General features: G+C 38.3%; 1 protein-coding gene across 6 annotated transcripts in view; it reads left to right on the top strand.

Moving 5' to 3' along the window:
- The window catches only part of TRPM7 (transient receptor potential cation channel subfamily M member 7), a 258,369-nt gene that overhangs the window by 48,188 nt on the left and 187,776 nt on the right, over nucleotides 1-22,405 (top strand). For all 6 annotated transcript variants that reach the window (XR_013162391.1, XR_013162392.1, XM_077127865.1 and 3 more), the window contains exons 2-4: nucleotides 10,270-10,349; nucleotides 16,201-16,239; nucleotides 20,962-21,160. Coding sequence is in view for 4 of the 6 variants with exons in the window: in XM_077127865.1 (XP_076983980.1) it covers nucleotides 10,270-10,349; nucleotides 16,201-16,239; nucleotides 20,962-21,160 (318 nt within the window). In the remaining 2 variants the exon portion in view is untranslated. The remainder of the gene's footprint in view (nucleotides 1-10,269; nucleotides 10,350-16,200; nucleotides 16,240-20,961; nucleotides 21,161-22,405) is intronic.

Here is a 22,405-nt window from a genome sequence, read left to right as displayed (position 1 = left end):
AGTGCCAGCCGGCCCGGGGGTCCCAACGTGGGGAGGGTCGTCGGCCGCCGCAGCACGTGAGAGTGCCCGATCAAATTTCCTAGTCGGCCCGGGGCGCCAAGCGTGGCGGAAGGGCGCCAGCTGTCACAGCCCGGGATAGTGCACTGTTCCCAGATGGACCGGGGAGTCACGTGTTTGGAAGGGACCTCCTGATCACCGTTCTCCAAAGTCTGGGGATTTCTGACCCAACTCTTTCAGTTGGTCCGGGGGGCCTCGCGTGGTGGGGATACCAGCCGCCGCAGCCTAAGGGGACCGCCTGCCCAATTCTGCCAGCTGGCCTGGGAAGGAGGAAGGGAGGGACTCCGGCCGCTTGCCATCCCGCCCAGGAAAGCCCGCGTCCCTCGGTGTTCTCACCGGAGCTGGTTCTCCCAGACAATCAGCCGTTCCAGGATGGGGTACGCTGTCCCTTTGATCTCCTTCGTGGCTCCGGGAGCTGCTGTGTATTGTCTCCACTCCCCCAGTAGCTGTTCTGGAGGGGGAAAGGTGAGGGCGGCAAGGCTGTCGAGGCTGGTGGCGGAGGAGCCAGTGAAGGCGGGGGAAGAGGGCACCGTGGTGGTTGGAGAGCCGCCGGAGCAGGAGGGGGAAGAGGGGAGGGTGGAGAAAGACGGCGGAGAAAGAGAGGGGAGAAGGAGGGCTGGCGGGTCGGCTGCTGCCGGGCGTGGGCACCGCGCGGCGGGCCGGCGGAGAAAGAGAGGGGAGAAGGAGGGCGGGTGGGTCGGCTGCTGCGGGGCGTGGGCGCCGCGCGGCAAGCCGGCGGAGAAAGAGAGGGGAGAAGGAGGGCAGGCGGGTTGGCTGCCGCGGGGCGTGGGCGCCGTGTGGCGGGCCGGCGGAGAAAGAGAGGGGAGAAGGAGCTGTAATCATGTTTTTAATAAACTCTCTGTGTCCTGGGGCATCAATAATGGTCACATAATACTTGGTGGTCTCACATTTCCACAGGGAGGTATAACTAGTGATACCACACTCACGTTTAGCTTTTCGTTTACCCAAGACCCAGGCATACCTGAAGGACCCCTTTCCCATCTCAGCAGCCTCCTTCTCAAATTTTTCAGTGGTTCTTTTGTCAATTCTGCCGCATTTGTAGATCAGATGACCTGTTTTGGTGGACTTGCGCAAATCTATGTATCCAATAACAACAATGTGGATATGAGTCTTTTCCTTTCCCATTTTGGCTAAAGATGTAGTGATGGTTTTTAGGACACCTGTGTTCTGGTGGTAACCCCATTGCAAAAAACCAAAATTTTTTTTTAACATTTTAAAATTGTGAAATATAACATATATACAAAAAAAGGACTCAATAAGTGCATTTTAAAAGTGGCTGTACAGCACATTTCATATAATATCTGTCCTTTCTGTGTCTTGCTTATTTCACTCAGTATTATGTCCTCAAGGTTCATCCATGTTATATGTTTCGGGACCTCATTTCATCTTATGCTGCATAATATTCCATCATATTTATCTACCTCATTTTGTTTATCCATTTGTCTGTTGATAGGCACTTGGATTGTTTCCATCTTTTGGCAATTGTAAATAGTGCCACTCTGAACATCGGTGTGCTATTGTCTGTTCATGTCACTGTTTTCAGCTCTTCTGGGTATATACCGAGTATTGGTATTACTGAGTCATAGGGCAAGTGGATATTTAGTTTTCTGAGGAACTGCCACAGTGTCTTCCACAACAGCTGTACCATTATACATACCCAGCAGTAGCGAATAAGTCTTCTAGTTTCTTCACATCCTCTCCAACATTTGTAGTTTTCTGTTTAATAGCAGCCGTTCTTAACCAGTGTGAGGTGATATGTCATTTGAGTCTTGATTTGCATTACCGTTATAGGTAATGAAGATGAGATTCTCTTCATGTGCTTTTTAACTATTTGTATTTGCTCTTTGGAGAATTGTCTAATCATATCCTTTGCCCATTTTATAACTGGGTTGTTTGTTCTTTTGTTATTGTGTTATATAATTTCTTTATGTACACAGAATATCAAAACTTTATCTGATATGTGGTTCCCAGATATTTACTCCCATAGAGTTAACTGTCTCTTCACCTTTTTGATAAGTTCTTTGAGGCACAGAAGCTTTTGATTTTGAGGCATTCCCATTTATCTATTTTTCTTTTGTTGCTTGTGCCTTGAGTGTAAAGTTTAAGAACCTACCTCCTATTACTAGGTCTTGGAGATGTTTGCCTGTATTTTCTTCTGTGAGTTTTATGGTACTACTGGCTCTTATATTTGGGTCTTTGATCCATTTGAAATTATTTTTTGTGTAGGGTGTAAGGTAAGGGTCCTGTTTCATTCTTTTGGCTATAGTTATCTAGTTCTCCAGTGCCCGTTTACTGAAAAGTCTATTCTTTCCCAGTTCTCTTAATTTTCGGTCCTAGTCAGAGATTAAATGACCATAGATTCGTTGATCAGTCTCCATGCTCTGATTCAGTTCCATTTGCCAGTACTTTTATCTTTCTGCCAGTACCATGCTGTTTTGACCACTGTGGCTTTAATAGTAAGCTTTAAAGTCTGAAAGTGTTAGTCCTCCCACTTTGCTCTTTTTTAGGCTCTCTTTAACTCTTCAGGGTCTCTTTTCCTTCTAAATAAATTTAATAACAAACTTTTCCAAGGTTTTAAAGTTTGTTTTTTGAATTTTGATTGGTAGTGCATTGCATCTATAGATTCTTATCTATGAGCAGTAATGTCTTCCCATCTATTTAAATCTTCTTTGATTTCTTTTAACATAGCTTTGTAATTTTCTGTGTACAAGTCACTTATACCTCTCATTAAGCTTTTTCCTAGATATTTGATTCTTTTAGTTGCTGTTTTGATTGGATTTTTTCCTCAGTTAGGTCGTTACTTATATGGAAACATTACAGATTTTTCTACATTGATCTTGTATCCCAGCACTTTGCTGAATTTGTTTTATTAGCTCAGGTAGCTTTGTCCTAGATTTCTCAGAATTTTCCAAATATAGGATCATGTCATCTGCAAATAATGCATGTTTTACTTCTTCCTTTCCTATTTGGATTCTTTCATTCCTTTCTCCTGCCTGTTCACTCTAGCTAAAACTTCTAGTACAATGTTAAATAACAACAGTGACAGTGGGTGTCGTCGTCTTGTTTTGTCTTGATCTTAGGGGAATGCTTTTAATCTTTCCCTGTTGAGTATGATGTTGACTGTACGTTTTTCATATATGCCGTTTATCATATTGAGGACATTTCCTTCAATGCTTACTTTTATTAAAAAAAAAAATTTTATTTAAGAAAACAAACAATACACTTAGATTGACCAAAAATGGATGTCTTAGTTAGCTTAACCATAAATATGTTTAAACTATCCATATAATCATTGTAAAGCCTGTATTTGCCCGGTAAATTTCATAAACCAATTTAAAATTAAGGCAACAAGGAAAAACATCTACAAATCCAGATCTCTAAGTTCTAAGTATTAAACACTAACTTAGTTAGATACCGTTTGATCAGCTGTCAAAACTGTTAATATTCTCAAAATATCAAGTAGAAAATTCTTATAAATATCTGTGTTCTAGTTTGCTAGCTGCCAGAATGCAATGTACCAGAAGCAGAGTGGCTTTTAAAAAGGGAAATATAATAATTTGGTAGTTTACAGTTCTAAGCCCAAGAAAATGTCCCAATTAGAACAAGTCTATAGAAATGTCCAATCAAAGGGATCCATCCAGGTAAAGATACCTTGGTTCAAGAAGGCCAATGAAGTTTAGGGTTTCTCTCTCAAGTGAGAAGGCACATGGCAAACACAGTCAAGAGTTTCTCTCTCCGGTGTGTTAGTTAGATTCAGTTGTCAACTTGGCCCGGTGAGTATACCTAGTCTTGTTGCTCCGGACATAAGCCAATGGTATGTGAACCTCATTTGTTGCTAATTACATTTGCAGTCGGCTAGGAGGCGTCTGCTGCAATGAGTGACGTTTGACTTAATTGGCTGGTACTTAAATGAGAAATTGCAATGTAGCACAGCCTAAGCAGCTTGGCATTCCTCATCTCAGCACTGGCAGCTCAGCCCAGGCCTTTGGAGATGGAGAGAGAAGTCACCCCAGGGAAAGTTGTTGGAACCCAAGGGCCTGGAGAGAAGACCAGCAGAGACCATCCTGTGCCTTCCACATAAGAAAGAGCCTCAGTGAAAAGTTAGCTGCCTTTCCTCTGAAGAACTAGCAAAATAAATCCCCTTTTATTAAAAGCCAATCTGTCTCTGGTGTGTTGCATTCCCGCAGCTAGCAAATTAGAACAGATTTGGTACCAGGAGTGGGGTGCTGCTGCAGTTTGCAAATGCCAGATATGTTTGAACGGTGTTTTGGATGGCTAAGGGGAAGATTTTGGAGGAACTGTGAAGAGAATGATGGAGAAGTCCTAAAGTGCTTGAAGAGACTGTGTAAGTGGAACCACAGCCAATCTTGACAAAGGAGGACACAAAGTGAGAGATTGGAGTTTGCAGCATGAGGACCATGGAAGCTCAGGTCTGAAGCCAAGAACCTCGGCCAGGAGAGTGGACCTACCCATATATGTGGAGAGGGTGAGTTTACCCTGAAGGGTGAGGATAAGCCTTGTTGCAGTGGAAGAGCTGTGCAGCCTCAGGCCTTGGAGAAGGTAGAGTACACTCCTTGGGGAACTAGGAGAGCCTGGCTGCCACCATGTGGAGGGGTTGAGCGTGTGCCCCAGAAATGGCAGAGAGCCCAGGGGTGGCCCTGATGCCTGGAGAGAGTGGAGCCCAGAGGTGGTCTCCTTGATGTTCCCCGAGGTTGATTTGGAAAGAGGTGGGCCACTGCATAGGCCCTTGGAAGGGGTGGGTCTGCCACTTTCTAAAGCCAAAGGATAAATGACTTTCAGACTTTGAGATCCCATGGCGCTTGCCCTGCAGGTTTTACATCTGTGTTTCTTCCAATTTCTCCCTATGGAAATGACAGTCTATATCCTGTGAATATCCTCCTTTGCATCTTGGCACCAGACAACTTGTTTTGAGATTCACAGGTCCACAGCAAGAAGAGAATTTTTTGCACCTGTTTAAGGTGATGCTTGAAGTTGCCAAGTTGACAAGGGGTGGACATGTGTTAGTTAGATTCAGTTGTCAACTTGGCCAGGTAAGCATACCTAGTCTTGTTGCCGTGGACATAAGCCAATGATATGTAAACCTCATTTGTTGCTAATTACATCTGCAGTCGGCTAGGAGGCGTGTCTGCTGCAGTGAGTGACGTTTGACTTAATTGGCTGGTGCTTAAATGAGAAATTGCAACGTAGCACAGCCTAAGCAACTCGGCATTCCTCATCTCAGCACTTGCAGCTCAGCCCAGGCCTTTGGAGATGGAGAAAGAAATCACCCCAGGGAAAGTTGTTGGAACCCAAGGGCCTGGAGAGAAGACCAGCAGAGACCATCCTGTGCCTTCCACATAAGAAAGAGCCTCAGTGGAAAGTTAGCTGCCTTTCCTCTGAAGAACTAGCAAAGTAAATCCCCTTTTATTAAAAGCCAGTCTGTCTCTCGTGTGTTGCATTCCTGCAGCTAGCAAACTAGAACATCTGGAAGGGCGCATGACGAACATGGCATCATCTACTGGCTTCTTCTCCTGGCTTCCTGTTTCATGAAACTTCCTGGGAGACATTTTCCTTCTTCATCTTCAAAGCACTGGCTGATGGACTCTCTGCTTTGTGGTGTTGCAGCATTTTCTGCTCTCTCCGAATCTCCTTCGTTCTCCAACATGTTTCCTCTTTTATAGGACTCCAGAAACTTATCAAGACCCACCCAAGTGGGTGGAGACATGTCATCACCTAACCCAGCTTAACAACCACTCTTGATTAAATCACATCTCCAGGAAGATGATCTGATTACAGTTTCAAACATACAATACTGAATAGGGATTAGAAGAAATGGTACCTTTACAAAATGGGATTAGGATTAAAACATGGCTTTTCTAGGGTTCATACATCATTTCAAACCAGCACATATCTGCATTACTATAGTGATCACCTATGTTGCTGAATATTTTCCTAATTTCAGGAAAATATGAAGATACAGGTAGTTTTACAATTAACATGAAAATCATAACCACCCGAAATGGGTATCTTAGTTAAAGCTTATCCATAGGCATACTTAGAAAAAAAATCTAAGTAATCATCGTAAAGCCTGTTTATACAGTGTGTTTCATAAACCAATTCAAAATTAAAGGAAGGAAAAAATATGTATAGATACAGGTATCAGAATTTCTTAAATTCTAAACATTAAACACTATCTTAGATACCATTTGTTTAACTATCAGCACTGTGTGTTCTCAACATATCCAGTAAAAAGTTATTACATATATCAACTTTGCTTTAGTAGTGAGCTGTGTTACTAAATATTTTCAAAAAAATTTTTTTTCTTATTTCAGGAGTTTATCTAATATTACTACAAGTGCCTTTAGTCTTTTTTTTTAACCTTTTTTGTTGTAAAATATGACATATGTATACAAAGGAAAGAAAGGAAAAAAGCATTAATTTTCAAAGCACACTTCAACAAGCAGCTACAGAATGGTGTCCAGAGTTTGTCGTGGGCTACCATGCCTTTATCTCAGATTTTTCCTTCTAGCTGCTCCAAAACACTGGTGGCTTTATCAGAGTTGTCATAACGGAATCATACAGTATCTGTCCTTTTGTGTTAGCATTATATCCTCACGATTCACCCATGTTATCCTATGTTTCAGGACATCATTTTGTCTAAGTGCTGCTTAATATTCCATTGTATGTATATACCACATTTTGTTTTTCCACTTGTCTATTCATGGGCACCTAAATTGTTTCTATCTCTTGACAATTGTGAGTAGCGTCACTATGATCATCAGTGTGCACATGTCTGTTTGTGTCACTGCCCTCAACTCTTCTGGGCATATACCAAATGTGGTAGTTACGTTCAGGTGTCAACTTGGCCAGATGAAGGTACCTAGTTCTGTTGCTGTGGACATGAGCCAATGGCATGTGAACCTCATCTGTTGCTGATTACATCTGCAGTCAGCTAGGAGGCTTGCCTGCTGCAAAGAATGATGTTTGATTTAATTGACTGGAAGTTTAAATTAGAGAGGTCAACATAGCACAGCCCAGGCAGCTCAACATACCTCATGTCAGCACTCGCAGCTCAGCCCAGGCCTTTGGAGATGCAGAAAGGAATCACCTCGGGGAAAGTTGTTGGAGCTCAGAGGCCTGGAGAGAAGTCCAGCAGAGATCACCCTGTGTCTTCCTGCGTAAGCAAGAACCTCAGTTGAAAGTTAGCTACCTTTCCTCTGAAGAAGTATATATTTTGAACTAAGTAAATCCCCTTTTATTAAAAGCCAGTCCATTTCTGGTGTGTTGCATTCTGGCAGCTAGCAAACGAGACCACCAGGTATTGGTATTGCCAGGTCATAGGGCAACTCAGTAGTTAGTTTTCTGAGGAATCACCAAATTGATTTCCACAGCCGCTGAACTATTTTACATTACCACCACTGTGAATAAGTGTGCCAATTTCTCTGCATCCTCTCCAACATTTATAGTTTCCTGTTTGTTTAATAGCAGCCATTCTTATGGGTGTGAGATATCTCATTATCTCATTGTCATCTTAATTTGCATTTCCCTGATAGCCAGTGAAGATGAGCAGCTCTTCAGAGTTTTTAGCCATTTGGTTTTTTTTTAAAAGCACCCCATGTGCTTTTTAGCCATCTGTATTTGTTCTTCGGGAAAGTGCCTATACATTTCCTCTGCCCATTTTATAATAAAGCTTTTTTATTGTATAGTGTAACAGATATACAAAGCCAAGAAATGAAAAAGCAAGTTTTCAAAGAACTCTTCAACACATAGTTACAGGACAGATCCCAGAGTTTGTCATGGGCAACCATACGATCCTCATATTTTTTCTTCTAGCTTCTCCAGATTATAGGAGGTTAGAAAGCTTAAATATTTTTTTATCACCACAATTGACTTCCTTTCTTTCTTTTTTGTGAAAAATAACATATAAACAAAAAAGCAGAGTTTGACATGGGTTACAGTTTCACAATTTGATGTTTTTACATCTAGCTGCTCTAAGATACTAGAGACTAAAAGAAATATCAGTATAATGTTTCAGCAGTCATACTTCTCTGTATAACTTCACCATCACCTTTGGTCTTTTTCCTACTTTTTAGGTGTATTTGGGCTATGGCTATTCTGACTTTTTCGTGTTGGAAAGAGTCTTTCACTAATGTGAAGTAGGAAGATGGAACTATCTGATGTTCTGGAGAGGCTGGACTCTCAAGGTTTCAGGACTTATCTGGTCCAGGGACCCATCTGGAGGTTCTAGTTTCTGGAAAGTTACCGTAATGCATGGAACACTTGTGGAATGTTATATATTGCCCTCGGTGTTCTTTAGGATTGGCCAGAATAGTCCTGGTTGGGGGTTGACAGATTATAATAGGTAGCGATGTCAGTGGCAGATTATAATACGTAGCTATTACGCAAACAACTGAAGCTTGGGTAAGAGCAATTCACAGAGTAGCCTCTCAACTCTATTTGAACTCTCTCTGCCACTGATTCTTTATTAGTTACACTTCTCCAATGTCATATTCATATCTTTTACCATATCTTCCCTCAACTTATTGATTTGATTTTTTAATTGATTTAGCATGTTTGTTGAAACGTCAACTATTGTATCTCTTTTAAATTGTTAGTTTGTTCCTTTTACTGAGCCATATCTTCTTTCTTCCTAGTGTGACTTGTAATTTTTTAGTGATGTCTTGGCGTCCAGTTTCCTTAATTAGTGTATTCTGGAGGTTGTTGTCACTCTTTTACTTAGGGTTTTCTTGTTTGGCTTTCCTCTGTATCTGTTCTTGGGCATTCATTTCCAGTTATTCTAGACCACTAACATAGCTAATGTTTATCTGGTTTAGAATTTTTCAGCTTTTGTTTTTGTCATTCTTGCTCAAGGTAGCAAGGTATTGAACCTTTTTTTCATGTGTGCAGGGTCTCCCCAGATGTGCTCGACCCCAATAAGATTTTCTCAGACAATACAGTCCCAGTTCTCAGGATGAGGGTCTAATCAGCATCAAGTTTCCCTGTACGTGAGACCCAGCAGTTTCTCTTTCCTATGGAGCCTCTAGACTCTGTGCTTTTCCTGTCCTGTCCTGTCCGGCAGGTGGCGCTGTTCTCCCACAGTTTTAAGTGGTGAAGAGTGGTGCACAGCCTTTAATTCTCAGCTTGCCAGGGGCATGGCCGAGTTGGAAGGCAAGCTCAGGTGTTTCTGATTCACAGCCCCTGGGGTCTGAATGCTCTTGAGGAGGGCTGCCACTTCAGCTGGGCTCTCCCCGGAGTTTTTCTAGGGAAAAGAAGCTCTTTAGGGAATTATCTCCTTCACTTGACTTGTTTTGTCTCTTGGACCTATGTTTAAGTCTGCCCTTGGTGGGTCAGGGCTGACAATTGAAACTGCCTGAGGCTTTCTCTAAGGAGCAACTTAGAATACCTTAACAAAAGAAAGAAAAAATATGTAGAGAAAGAAAATATAAAATAAAATAACTTTTCAGAACCAATCCCCAGCCACCAGCATTTGCTAGTCAAGAGCTGGAATTGGTACCTGGCTCTTTGTGCTCTTTATCTTGGGTCACAGCCGTTTTCTAATATTCTGAGATTGGCTGCCTCTGTTTTTTTTTCTCCCCCTTCATCATACCCATCTTTTCTCTCCCACAGTTACTTCCCTGCTTTTTCTGAGTTTATATGTTCTTGGAGCTTGTAGTCAGCAGTACAAATTTGTTAATTGAAAATGCAATTAGAATTTGGTTGAGCTGCATTCCCTTACTCCTAGTAGACAGTGCTTCATTTTCCCACAGGGAAGTGTCTCCAGACTTCACCTGCTGTGCTAGACTAGTTTGGAGGGACATCAGCCTCTGATATTTGGGGGCTTTACTTACAGTTCTGTGCTATCGTTTTGGCCCTGCCACCCATTCCAGACTGGTTTACATTGTGTCCGGTCACATATGTCCCCCAAACAGTTGGTCCAGACAGTTCAAGGCTGTTTACTAGTTGCTCATAGGACTAACTGAATTCCACACTTCCCTATGCTATCGTTTTGCCCTGCCTTGATTCCAGTGTTTTAAGTGTGCTGTAATAAGTAAGTGTGTAGTATATAGCAATTATTTAGGGATTTGAAAAAAGTGAATGTGTATAGAAGTATTTCTTTATTCTAATCATTATAAATTATTTCCTTCTTATAATAGTGGGTTACTTTATAAACCATTCTTTGTTTTATTTTAGTCCCAGAAATCCTGGATAGAAAGTACTTTGACCAAGAGGGAATGTGTATATATTATCCCAAGTTCCAAGGACCCTCACAGGTAAGAATACCTTTTATTTCCTTGAGGCTCTTCTAAATATTTATATTTAAATCATGCAATTTATATATTTAAAAAATCAGTAAATTATTTGTAGTTACTGTGTTAATTTTTCTTCTTTTGGGATTTGGAGAAAGAGAGATATTGTTAGCAAGATAACAGCATTTTGAAGCTCCTACTGACATTTACAGCATGAAACTTCTAAGTATCCCTCTATCCTTATATTCTCTTAAATCAGGCTAATATATTATAAAATAAGAGGGGCTCTCTAACGTAACTTGAATTGAAAAGTTCAAGATGTATGCATATCTGTTTATTCAGCATTTTGCTGGGTGCTTAACTCTTTGGTTTATGTTGAAGAAACTAGTTGTGTTTATTTTTATTCATGTGATTACCTTGAATGGAGTTCTTTTTTCTTCATTTGCCTTTAGTCTATTATCTAGTGTCTAGTTTCCCTCCCTCAACTTTTATTTGTTAATTCTTTCTTTTGCTGAACTGATCATTAAGTTTAGATAACTTTAATGTGCCTTTCAATTTTTAGATTCTGTGATTTTTTTTTCTTTGAAAAGTTATTTTCTATTTTAAATGTACGTTTTGTTACAATTCCATATCACTTTTCTTAACCAGAGAGGATAAATGACATTTCCAAGGTCACGTAGCTAGTAATTCATAAAACTAGGATTAGAATTTAGTCCTCCTTAATTCATCTGTAAGATATTTTTTCTTTCAATGAGAGAAAAGTGTGATTTTCTAACACAGCTGGTTAGTGTTTTTATTCTAGTGGAAATAATTTCGTATGTATAGGACATTTGTAAAAAATAACACCCCTTAGGGAAAATTCCAATATCCACCCCACTCCCCATACCCAGAACCACAGTTTTTAACATTTTGCCCACCCGTGCAGGTCTTCTCTCTCTCTTTCCTTTCCTTCCTTCCCACCCTCCCATCTCTTACTTTTCTGTCCTCCATCTGTTTTCTGAACATTTGACAGGTGGTTGCACGTCATACTCCTTGAACACATAATAATTCATGTACATTTCTTACAAATAACGATATTCCTTTATGTAATCATTTTAAGTGCAGTTATCAAGTTCAAGAAATTTAACATTGATATCTAGCTTATAGTCTAAATTCCTATATTTTCCTTAGGCCCCAATAATGTTCCTTTGAGCCTTTTCCTAGCCAGTATCAGATAGTGCATTTAATTGTCATTATAGCATTAGTTTCTCTTTCTTTCTTTTTTTATTTTTGGTAATTTTAGAAACATACATAAAACATGAACTCTTCCTAGTCCAACCTCTGCCAAGCAGTACCATTTAGTGATATTAATCACATTTGCAATGTTGCAGTAGCCTTACCACCATCCATTACTAGAACTTTCCCTTCACCCCAAGCAGAAACCTTGCTCTCATTTTGCATTTACTCCCTATTGCCCCTGTAATCTATACTTTCTATGAATTTGCATATTCCCTTTATTTTTTTGTGTCTACCATGGGACTTAAGTTTAATATCCTAAATCTATAACAATCTCATTTGCTTTGATACCAACTTCAGTAGGATACCTAAACTGTATTCCTGTACCCCTCTGTCCTCAAACCTTTGTGTAGTTCTTGTCACAATTTACATATTTTTACAGTATGTGTCCAAAGCCGTTAATTTTTCATTACTTATTGTGTATTTGTCTTTTGAATACTATAGTAAAAGGTGGAATTACAAATCGAAAATGTAATAGTAGTGGTGTTTATATCTGCCCATGTCATTATCTTTACTGGAGGTCTCTATTTTTTTCATGGGACTTCAATCAGTTGTCCACTGTCTTTTCCTTTCAACCTGCAGAACTCCCTTTAACATTTCCTGAGGACCTATCTAGTGGTGATGAAGTCCTTCAGCTTTTTTTTAATCAAAGAATGTCTTAATTCGTCCCTCGTTTTTGAAAGACAGTTTTGTCAGATATAGAAATCTTGGTTGGCGTGTTTTTGCTTTTTGCAGTTTAAATGTCATTCCACTGCCTTTTCGCCTCCATAGTTTCCGATGAGAAATCGATGCTGAAATCTTATGGGGTGCTCTTGTATATGATATGTTGCTTCTCTCTTGTGGCTTTCACAGTTCTCTCTTTGTCTTTGGTACTTGAAGGTTTGATTATAACTTTGTGTGGTGTGGGTCTATCCTGTTTAGAGTTCATAGTGCATCTTAGATGTGTACAGTATGTCTTTTGTTAAATTTGATAAGTTTTCAGCCATTATTTCTTTAAGCATTCTTTCTTTTTTCACCATCTGGTACTCTTTCAGTGTGTGTATTAGTATACTTGGTGGTGTCCACAGGTTACTTAGGCTCTGTTTGCTTTTCTTTACTCTTTCCTGTCTGCTTCTCAGACTGGATGATTTCAATTTTCTTATCTTCTAAGTTCACTGATTTTTTTTTTTTTTCCTTCAATTCCAATCTGTTGGTGAATCCCTCCAGGGAATTTTTTTTTTTTTTTAACTTTTTTTATTGTGTAGTATAACATATATACTAAGAAGCAAAGAAATAAAAAAGCAATAGTTTTCAAAGCACTCTTCAACACAGTTTCAGGGCAGATCTCAGAGTTGTCATGGGCTACCATATGATCCTCTTAGGTTTTTCCTTCTAGCTGCTCTAGAATATAGGAGGCTAGAAGGCTTAAATATTTTTCTTATCACTGCAATCAACTTATTTTCTTTATTTTTTTAAAAAACGACATATAGAAAAAGCAATAAATTTCAAAGCACAGCACCACAATTAGTTATAGAACATATTTCAGAGTTTGACATGGGTTACAATTCCACAATTTTAGGTTTTTACTTCTAGCTGCTCTAAGATACTCCAGATGAAAAGAGATATCAATTTAGTGATTTAGCAGTCATATGCATTTGTTAAATCCTGTCTTCACTGTGTACCTCCACCATCACCTTTGATCTCTCTATCCGTCTCTTTAGGGGTGTTTGGGCTATGGCCATTCTAACTTTTTCATGTTGGAAGGGTCTGTCACTAATATGGGGTAGGGAGATGTAACTATCTGATGTTTTTTCCAGGGAATTTTTCTTTTCTTTTTTTTTTTTGGTATGGGCAGGCACCAGTTATGGAACCTGGGTCTCTGGCATAGCAGGCTCAAGAACTCTGCCTGTTGAGCCACCATGGAGATTTCATTTTTGTTCATCTGTCATTTTTTCTGATTTCCTTTAGTTCTTTGTCCATGTTTTCTTTTATCTCTTTTAGCATGTTTAGGATCAAACTTTGAAAGCCGTTGTCTGGAATATTTCAGGTCTGATCTTTCTCATTGATGGTTTCTAATGCTTCAATTTTCCCCTGTGTCTGGGCCATCATTCCTGTTTCTTTGTGTGTTTTGTAACCTTTTGTGGAAACGTCGACATTGTGGTGTTTTAACATGTTATCGCTGGAATTTATACTCTGAGGCTTCTGTCGCTTAAGCTTGTATTTAACTAGGGTTATGACCACATTTTCCTTGAATGCCAGAAGCTAACAAAAAAAAAGAAAAAAGGGAAAAAAGTAAACCTTTTCCTATCTTTACAGATTGACCCTTGTGAGTACTCCTTATCAGAACTTACTGTTCTGATTTGGTAACTGCCAGAATGGAATATACCAGAAACAAATGGCTTTTAAAGGGGGGAATTTATTAAGTTTCAAGTTTACATACTGTGAAAATGTCCCAATTAAAGCAAATTTATAAAAATGTCCAAATTAAGGCACCTACAAGAGGTTACCTTCACTCAAGAAAGACAGGTGAAGTTCAGGGTTTCTCTCTCAACTGGAAAGGCACATGGTGAACATAGTGACATCTGCTATCTTTCTCTCCAGGCTTCTTGTTTCATGAAACTCTCTTAAGGTATTTTCCTTTTTCATCTCCTAAGGTCTCTGGCTGTGTGGGCACTTGTGGTTCTTGTGGCACTTTAAAAAATGTTTCCTCTTTTAAGGATTCAAATAAACTAATCAAGACCCACCTGGAATGGATGGAGTCACATCTCCCTCTAATCAAAGGTTAATAGTCACAATTGGGTGAGCCACATCTCTGTGGAGATAATCTAGTCAAGTTTCCAGCCTACAGTGCTGAATAGGGATTAAAAGAAACAGCTGTCTCCACAAGATGGATTAGGATTAAAACTTTTGTGGGGTACGCAATCCTTCCAGACTGGCACAGTTTTCTATATAGAGAGTTTAGAGAATAGCTCTAAGCCAAAGTGTAGTAGTTTTCCTGGTCCTTTCTGCACGTTTCCTGTCTTGGGAATTCCCCCATTTACATGGTTCCCAGTGTCCCCCTTCTACCTAGGAAGCAGTTTCCTCATCATTTTGAGCACCATACCATGTGTCCTGTAGCCAGCAATCCCTTGCTCTAGGCAGTCACTTGGCTACTTTCCCACAATGTTTTGTAGATGAGGTTTCTGAGCCATCTTCTACACAAAGGGCAAAATGTGGGATAGCGAGTTGTTTAGACCACCACCAGACAGATTGGGCCAGACACGCATATACTCAGTATGTGCAAGAAGTTTCATCTGCTCCCTTTGGATCTGTGACCAGGAGTCTGTACTGGGAACTTGGGTTGGCTTTTCGCCTAGCTTGTAAATGGTGGGGGGGAGTGGGGGCACACCAGTGCCCAGGAGATCCTTTTGCTTTAATGTTTTTTTTTTTTTTTTTTTTTTTGATTTGGTGCTTGACCTGTTACTCAAATCCTTTAACTGTTTTATGGAACTTTGGGAAAAATGTTTCTGCCAGTTCTTGCTAGTTGATCAAAGCTTCTGTGGGGGAACAGATCCTGAAGATGCTCAGTCCACCATCTTTATTGTAGTAGTGCCTCAGTATTTGAAATTTCAGATTGATTTTGTACAAATAATACATTCAGCTGCTTATTCACTTGGTTACAGGGTGCTAAAACTATAAGTGAAGGTCTCCGTCCCGTCCCTGTGCCTCAGCTACCAAATTCCCCTTTCTAAAGACACCATTACTACCCAATAGTTGAAATTCCTTCAGAAGTAGTTAAACGTTTGCCTATACAAGCAGATGTTTTATGTATTTCCTCAGTTTTTCTTTTTAATACAAACACACATTGTGTATATTACTTATCTAAGAGATAATTACCTCATCTTAAAAGTTATATCCTATTTAATTATATGTCGGGACTGAATTTGTTTTACTAGTTCCTCACTGATGGTCATTTTAGGTATTTTCAGGGCTTTTTTTTTTCCTATTAAATTTCCATATAGATTGTATTAGTTTACATTCCCTCCTGCAGATATACAACTGTTCTCTATGTTCTCATAAAGTTAATGACTTAAAAGGTTAAAATAAATCTATTTTAATCACATAGATGAAAAATATCATATTGCAGTTTTAATTTGCATATTTCTTGTGAAATATCTTTTCATATGATTTTTCTTTCTGGGAGCTATCTTTTAAAATAGTTTTCTTTGATTTATATTAGAATTTTTTCCTTACTGATTTGAAGAAGTAGAAGCTATTTGTATTAGAGAACCATCCCTTCGTCTTCAAATATTTTATTTTCAGCTCATCTTTAGACTTTATTAGTGACGTATTTTGCCGCTTAGAAATGTATTTTTACGTGGTTAAGTTTGTGATTCTTTTCTTTTATGCTTTCTGGGTTTTACGTCATAGCTAATTGTATTAAAATATGGAAACCATGGGAGTTAAAATAAATTACATGAATGTATAAGTCAGGATATATATGATCTGTGATATCTGCTGTAAAATTATACTAAATATATAATTTTGCAATGCTTTGTACTTTTATATAGATTTTATATAATTTACATAACTAAATTTTTTTTTCCTCCTTCAAGTAATATATTTTGTCTGTTGTTTACAGATGCCTTCCAGGATGTCAGATATGTCAACAACTTGTCAGGTAAGTTTAAAAATCACCAGAATTGAAGATAATAACTAGATTTTGAAAAGAACAAAACAAAGCTATTGGGAACATCTCTTAGAATATAGTGGGATAATATTCACAGACTTCTACACTTGAGGGGTACCTTATCCAGACTTAAGAGATGAGGGATCCAGTAAGGCTTCTTGAAATTTAGGTGGTGCTACCTTTGCTATGTCATAAGTTGAACATGAGTTAGTTGGACAAAGGTTGGATATGAAGAGTTTTAGGCACAGAGAACAGGATGTGGTATGACTCTGCAGTGAAAAAGGTAGTGGTTTTGTCAAGAAACTGCAGAATGTCAGATTTAAGACTGGGATTGGAGAAGTCTGAGCCTGAAGAATTAAGTAAAAGGCAGTTTATTTTGGGCTCCTACAGATAATCTTGGATTTCGTGTTAAAATAAGAAGAGTGACATGCTCAGATTTTTTCACTTTTAAAAGACTAGTTGGCATTTTAAGGAAATTTGTTTAGGAAAGTTTTGAACTAATTCTGTCACAAAAAGGAGATCTGAATTAATGTAGTACCTGTGATGATGGAGAGTGGCAGACATATTTGAAGATATAATGAGAAAAATTCAATAAGATTTGGTGGCTATAGTACCAAAGCAAAGATCTGCAGATTTTTTTCTTGCACAGCAGAATAAATGATACTATTCATTAAGGTCTGATGAAGAAATACAGAGGAAAAAGACAAGTTGGCTTCTGGTTGGTAGGCTAGGAGAAAAGGTGGGTAGAATGAGGTCATTTTAGATGTACTGTGTTGTTTTTCAAGGAAGTAAGTAAAGGAAAAGATAGTTGTATAATAGTTGCCCCCATTTTTACTGTTTCCAGTGGAATGCACAGTTTCCTCCATCTTCCTGTAAATGGGTGGTTCCATCTGCTGTCATTCCTTTTGGGCTCAAGAATACCTTTTAAAATTTTGTAAAATTGCAGGTATGCTGCAAATGAATTCGCTCAGCTTTTGGTTTATCTGAAAATATGTTTCTTTCAATCTCATTTTTCTTTTTTTCAATCTCATTTTTGAAGGATATTTTGACTAGAAAAAAATTCTGGTTTGATAGTTTTTTTATTTCAGCACCTTAAAAATATTGTCTTCTGCCCATTGTTTATAGTGAAAAGTCAACTGTCCTAAGTATAGTTGTTCCCCTGTATACAATTTATCTTCCTTCTCTGGGTGCTTTTAAGATTTTTTTCCTGTGTGTATGGGTTTCAGCAGTGTGTCTCTAATATGCCTAAGGGTGATTCCCTTATTTATCCTCTGCTTGGATAAATATCTGCAAGTGGATACTTTTTCTTAGAATTAGGATGTTTTCAGTCATTGTTTCTTCAAATATTTTTCTACTGCATTCTCTCTACCTTCTGAGACTATAGTTACCCGTGTATATGATTGCTTGATAATTTCCATAGATCAGTAAGACTTTTTAAAATAAATTAATATTTTTCTCTATTAGGTAATTTCTTACCTAATCTGTCTTCATATTTGCCTAACCCCTCTTCTTAAATTGCCAATGTGTTGTTAAACCCAGCCAATCAGATTTTTATTATTTACGTCACATTATGTTTTTTCAGTTTTAGAATTTTCATTTATTCTTTATTATCATTTCCATTTCACTGTTGAGTTGCCCTATGTTTATTATCCTCATTATGACTATTCCTTAAAGTCCTTGAATGTGACTATAATAACTTCATTAAAGTCTTTAATTCTAGTATCTGCCTCATCTAGCATCTGTTTCTATTGACAATTTTTTTTCTTTTTTGGGGGGGTGGGGGGGTACATGGTCCAGGAATCAAACCTGGGTCTCTCACATGGAAGGTGAGCATTCTACCACTGAACCACCCGTGCACCCTATTAATTTTTTATTGTATGATGGACATTGTGAATGATACATTTTAGGGGTTCTGGATTGTATCACCCCTTGAAAGTTTAAAAAGGTATTGAGTTTTGCTCTAAAAGGCAGTTAAATTATTGGTAAATTATTTTATCACATCAGGCTTGATTTTATTCTGTTGAGGCAGCTCTATTTCTGTTTTGAATTTATTTGTAGGATGTGACCTAACTCCTAAGGTTTTACCTTTTTGGAATCTCAGCTGAATCCCCAAGGTACTCATTGATGTCTTGTTACTCTGAAACTAAAATTGTAATGTCTTCCAGGCTTTTATGACCCTGTTCTCAGTTCCACAGTAGGTGATTTCTGGTAGGTCTTACCATCTTTCCTTACACAGTTGCAGCTCAGCTGATAGCTGTAGGTAAATCCCCATGCAGGTTTCTTTGTCTTCTGTATTGTTCCCTTTCCTCTGGTATGCTGCCCCACAAATTCCAACTCTGGAATTCTTTGCTCTATCTCCTCACTCAACTCAGTCAATCACTCATTTTCTGCCAGTGCCTCACTTCTGTATGCCCTGGTTGAAAAGAAAGCCCTTGCTATCATGGGTGATTATTACTGTGTTTTCTTCATTTCATGGATCAGAGTCCCATGCTTCCTTTTTTCTAATGCCTGAAAACAGTCAGACTACTCCCAGGCTCAGTCTTTACTAGAATAACTCACAGGAGCCAGTATGTAGTGATACTCACGAACAAGTTTTCTTATAGTGAAAGGATGTAAATCTAAATATGCAGAGGGAAAAGGCTTGTGAGGTGAAGTTGGGAAGAATCCAGGGAGAAGCTTCTAAGAGTCTGTCTCTACTGGACTCTTTGCAAATACTTTTTTATTCACTGTTCAAATCACTGTGGGATTTATCGGGGCATGACATTGGACAAATTTCCTCAGACAGGTTGATTTAGATTGTGTATTTCAGAAAATTGAGGTTCTAGACACAGTAAACCTCTCTGCCTTTGGTCTCAATACAAGTAGGTAAAGCTCTAGAGTATATACACTACTTTTACCCTGTAATCTGATTTGCTTTAGGGCAGGCACCGGCAATTGAACCAGACTGGCTTTGTTTTTAACTCTAATTGAGGCCTGGTATCTTTTTTGATTACTTTAACTGTTATTGTGTGTAGTTGTGCTAACTTTCAGGATTGCAGCACTCCATTTCTGGGTCTTATGTGTCACAGAATTACTCAAAGTTCCAAGGAAATAACAGCTCAGTGTCTCAGAAGCTAGAAATACAGTTACAACTTCAGACTAAGGGTGGCTGCTATGAGTGCTAATAATCTAGGCTCCAATTGTCTTATAAGTATTTTCTGAAAGAGACCTAAGTATATTTGTTCTTTTCTTTCTGGTTTATTTTGCACCACATGTTGTCCCCAAGGTTTACTTAGTTTGTTGTGTGCCTCTTTACGTTCTTCCTTTTTTGTAGCCACACCATATTCCATCCTAGAAATGTATCACAATTTGCAGTTAGGTCTTCTTTGATACTTTGTAATTATTTCTCATTATGGTCATGTATTTATACATGTTGGAGCTTTATACAGTTGGAGCTTATTTGTACTATTTGTTTTATTTATTATTATTATTATTTATTAATTAAAAAGAATTTAACAACGAACAAACAAAAACTTTCTTAATGTATGATCATTCCGTTCTACATATATGATCAGTAATTCACCATGTCATCACATAGTTGCATATTCATCATCATGATCATTTCTTAGAACATTTGCATCAATTCAGAAAAAGAAATAAAAAGACAACAGAAAAACAAATAAAACAAAAACAGAAAAAAGAATTTATACATACTATACCCCTAACCCCTCCCTTTCATTGATCACTAGCATTTCAAACTAAATTTATTTTAACATTTGTTCCCCCTATTATTTATTTTTATTCCATATGTTCTACTCATCTGTTGACAAGGTAGATAAAAGGTACATCAGACACAAGGTTTTCACAATCACACAGTCACATTGTAAAAGCTACATCATTATTCAGTCATCATCAAGAAACATGGCTATGGGAACACAGCTCTACATTTTCAGGCAGTTCCCTCCAGCCTCTCCATTACATCTTGACTAACAAGGTAATATCTACTTAATGCGTAAAAATAGCCTCCAGGATAACCTCTCGACTTTGTTTGGAATCTCTTAGCCATTGACACTTCATTTTGTCTCATTTTGCTCTTCCCCCTTTTGGTTGAGAAGGTTTTCTCAATCCCTTGATGCTGAGTCCCAGCTCATTCTAGGATTTCTGTCCCATGTTGCCGGGGAGGTTTACATCCCTGGGGTTCATGTCCCACATAGACGGGAAGGGTGGCGAGTTTGCTTGTTGTGTTGGCTGGAGAGATAGGCCACATCTGAGCAACAAAATAGACTCTCTTGGGGGTGACTCTTAGGCCTAATTTTAAGTAGTCTTGCCCTGTCATTTGTGGTGTTGTTTCATATGAACAGACCCCAAGACTAGGGGCTCAGCCTATAGGTTTGGTTGTCCACACTGCTTGTGAGAATATCAAGAATTCAACTTGCGGGAAGTTGAATTTCTCCCCATTCTCACCATTCCCTGAAGGGGACTTTGCAAATACTTTTTATTCACTGTTCAAATCACTCTGCCACCCAGCAGTGTTGAATGAGGATTAAAGAACTTGGCTCTTCTGTGGTACACAACAACTTCAAACCTGCACATATACTAATTTATACTGTTTAATGCTATAGACAAGGTATTGATGTATTGATATCCTAAAATCAGAAAGTCAAACTGTTTTCCTGCTCTTCATTGATTGATTTTGATTATTATTTTTTTTTAAATCTCATTTTTTCCCTTTAGATGCTTTTGTGGTCGTTTGGTCAAGCAGCATGCTTGCTTTACTGCAACTCTTTCCATGAAATACTCAGATGTGAAATTGGGTGACCGTTTTGACGAGGCAATAGAAGAGTGGTCAGTGGAAAAGCATACGGAGCAGAGCCCAACAGATGCTTATGGAGTCATAAATTTTCAAGGGGGTTCTCATTCCTACAGAGCTAAGGTATGTAACAAATTTGATCATCTACTTCATTTATCTTGTTCTCTAAATAATATGCATTTATTTTCTGACAATTTCCAGAACACTCTTTGTAGAAAAATCGTCTTTCATTCCTTTATATGTTTTGAAGTTCCTTCATCATTAGCAAATTTGTGCATCCATTTCTATTAATAATCTTATAATAGATGCATTTTAAACTTATTACCATTTATAATATAATACTTTTACCAATTCCTGATTAATGTAAGAGTCTTTAGAACACTTAAAACTACATTTATTTCCCTCATAAGATGTGCTGTTGTCATGAATTTTAATTCTATTTGTATTTTAAACCCCGTAAAACATACTTATTCATTTAGATTTGGGGGTGGCGGCAGTACATAATACTTTCAAACTGTCACACAGGGTATTTATTATCTGCCCATGAGAGAGCTGCAATCACTGATTCCGAGTAATACCAGTATTTACTGAGTTTTACAGAAGCATTGAATGCATCGTTTCCATTTTACATATGGTAATGCAATTCACAAAAATGTCAGTTGTGAAAATTAGGTAACCAGGTTAGTAAGTACTAAAGTGCCTAAGATAAGTATGTTCTATAGGCAGAGCAATAGGAAGGCATCAAATATTGTTTAACATTTTGTCAGTAGTTGGCATTCAGCAAACAGAGCAATGATTTTATGAAATAAGGGCTGCACAAATACAGTGAATAAGTTAGGCATGTTTTTCTGTAGATAGTCGAATAAAATTAAATGTCTCTCTAGTTTATTCCACTTATTCTGGAAAAGACAGTTTCAGATTTAAAATGTGATAGTGTAAGGAATAATTAGCATTTCCATATATTAAAACAAAACTTCACTGATTCTGTGTAGTCTGAGAAATGTTAAGTATGATTATGTGGTTTCAATAACTATTTATTTGAAAACAAAATTGATTCATATAGGCATAATCTATTTAGTCTGTTCTTTACAATGAAATGCAGATTCTGATATTAATACTTTATGCAGATTTTCCTCAGGATAATGTTATTTATTTCTCACAGAGTGGCTGTGCAGATTCTAGGCTCAGCACAATGCTTAGTACACAGTAAGCTCTCAATAGACATATACCACTATTTTAATCATTTTTACTAAGTGGATTGCCTCATTTATAATAGGAAAACTGACTAAAGCCTCAAAGATCAAAGAAGATATATCTGCAGATAAGTGACTTTTCTTAAAGTACTATGTATCTACTATTTCTTAAGTT

Source organism: Tamandua tetradactyla, chromosome 14 (assembly GCF_023851605.1).
Source record: "Tamandua tetradactyla isolate mTamTet1 chromosome 14, mTamTet1.pri, whole genome shotgun sequence".
In the NCBI taxonomy this organism is placed as follows: Eukaryota; Metazoa; Chordata; class Mammalia; order Pilosa; family Myrmecophagidae; genus Tamandua; species Tamandua tetradactyla.
This window is presented reverse-complemented; position numbering and strand designations above follow the sequence as displayed.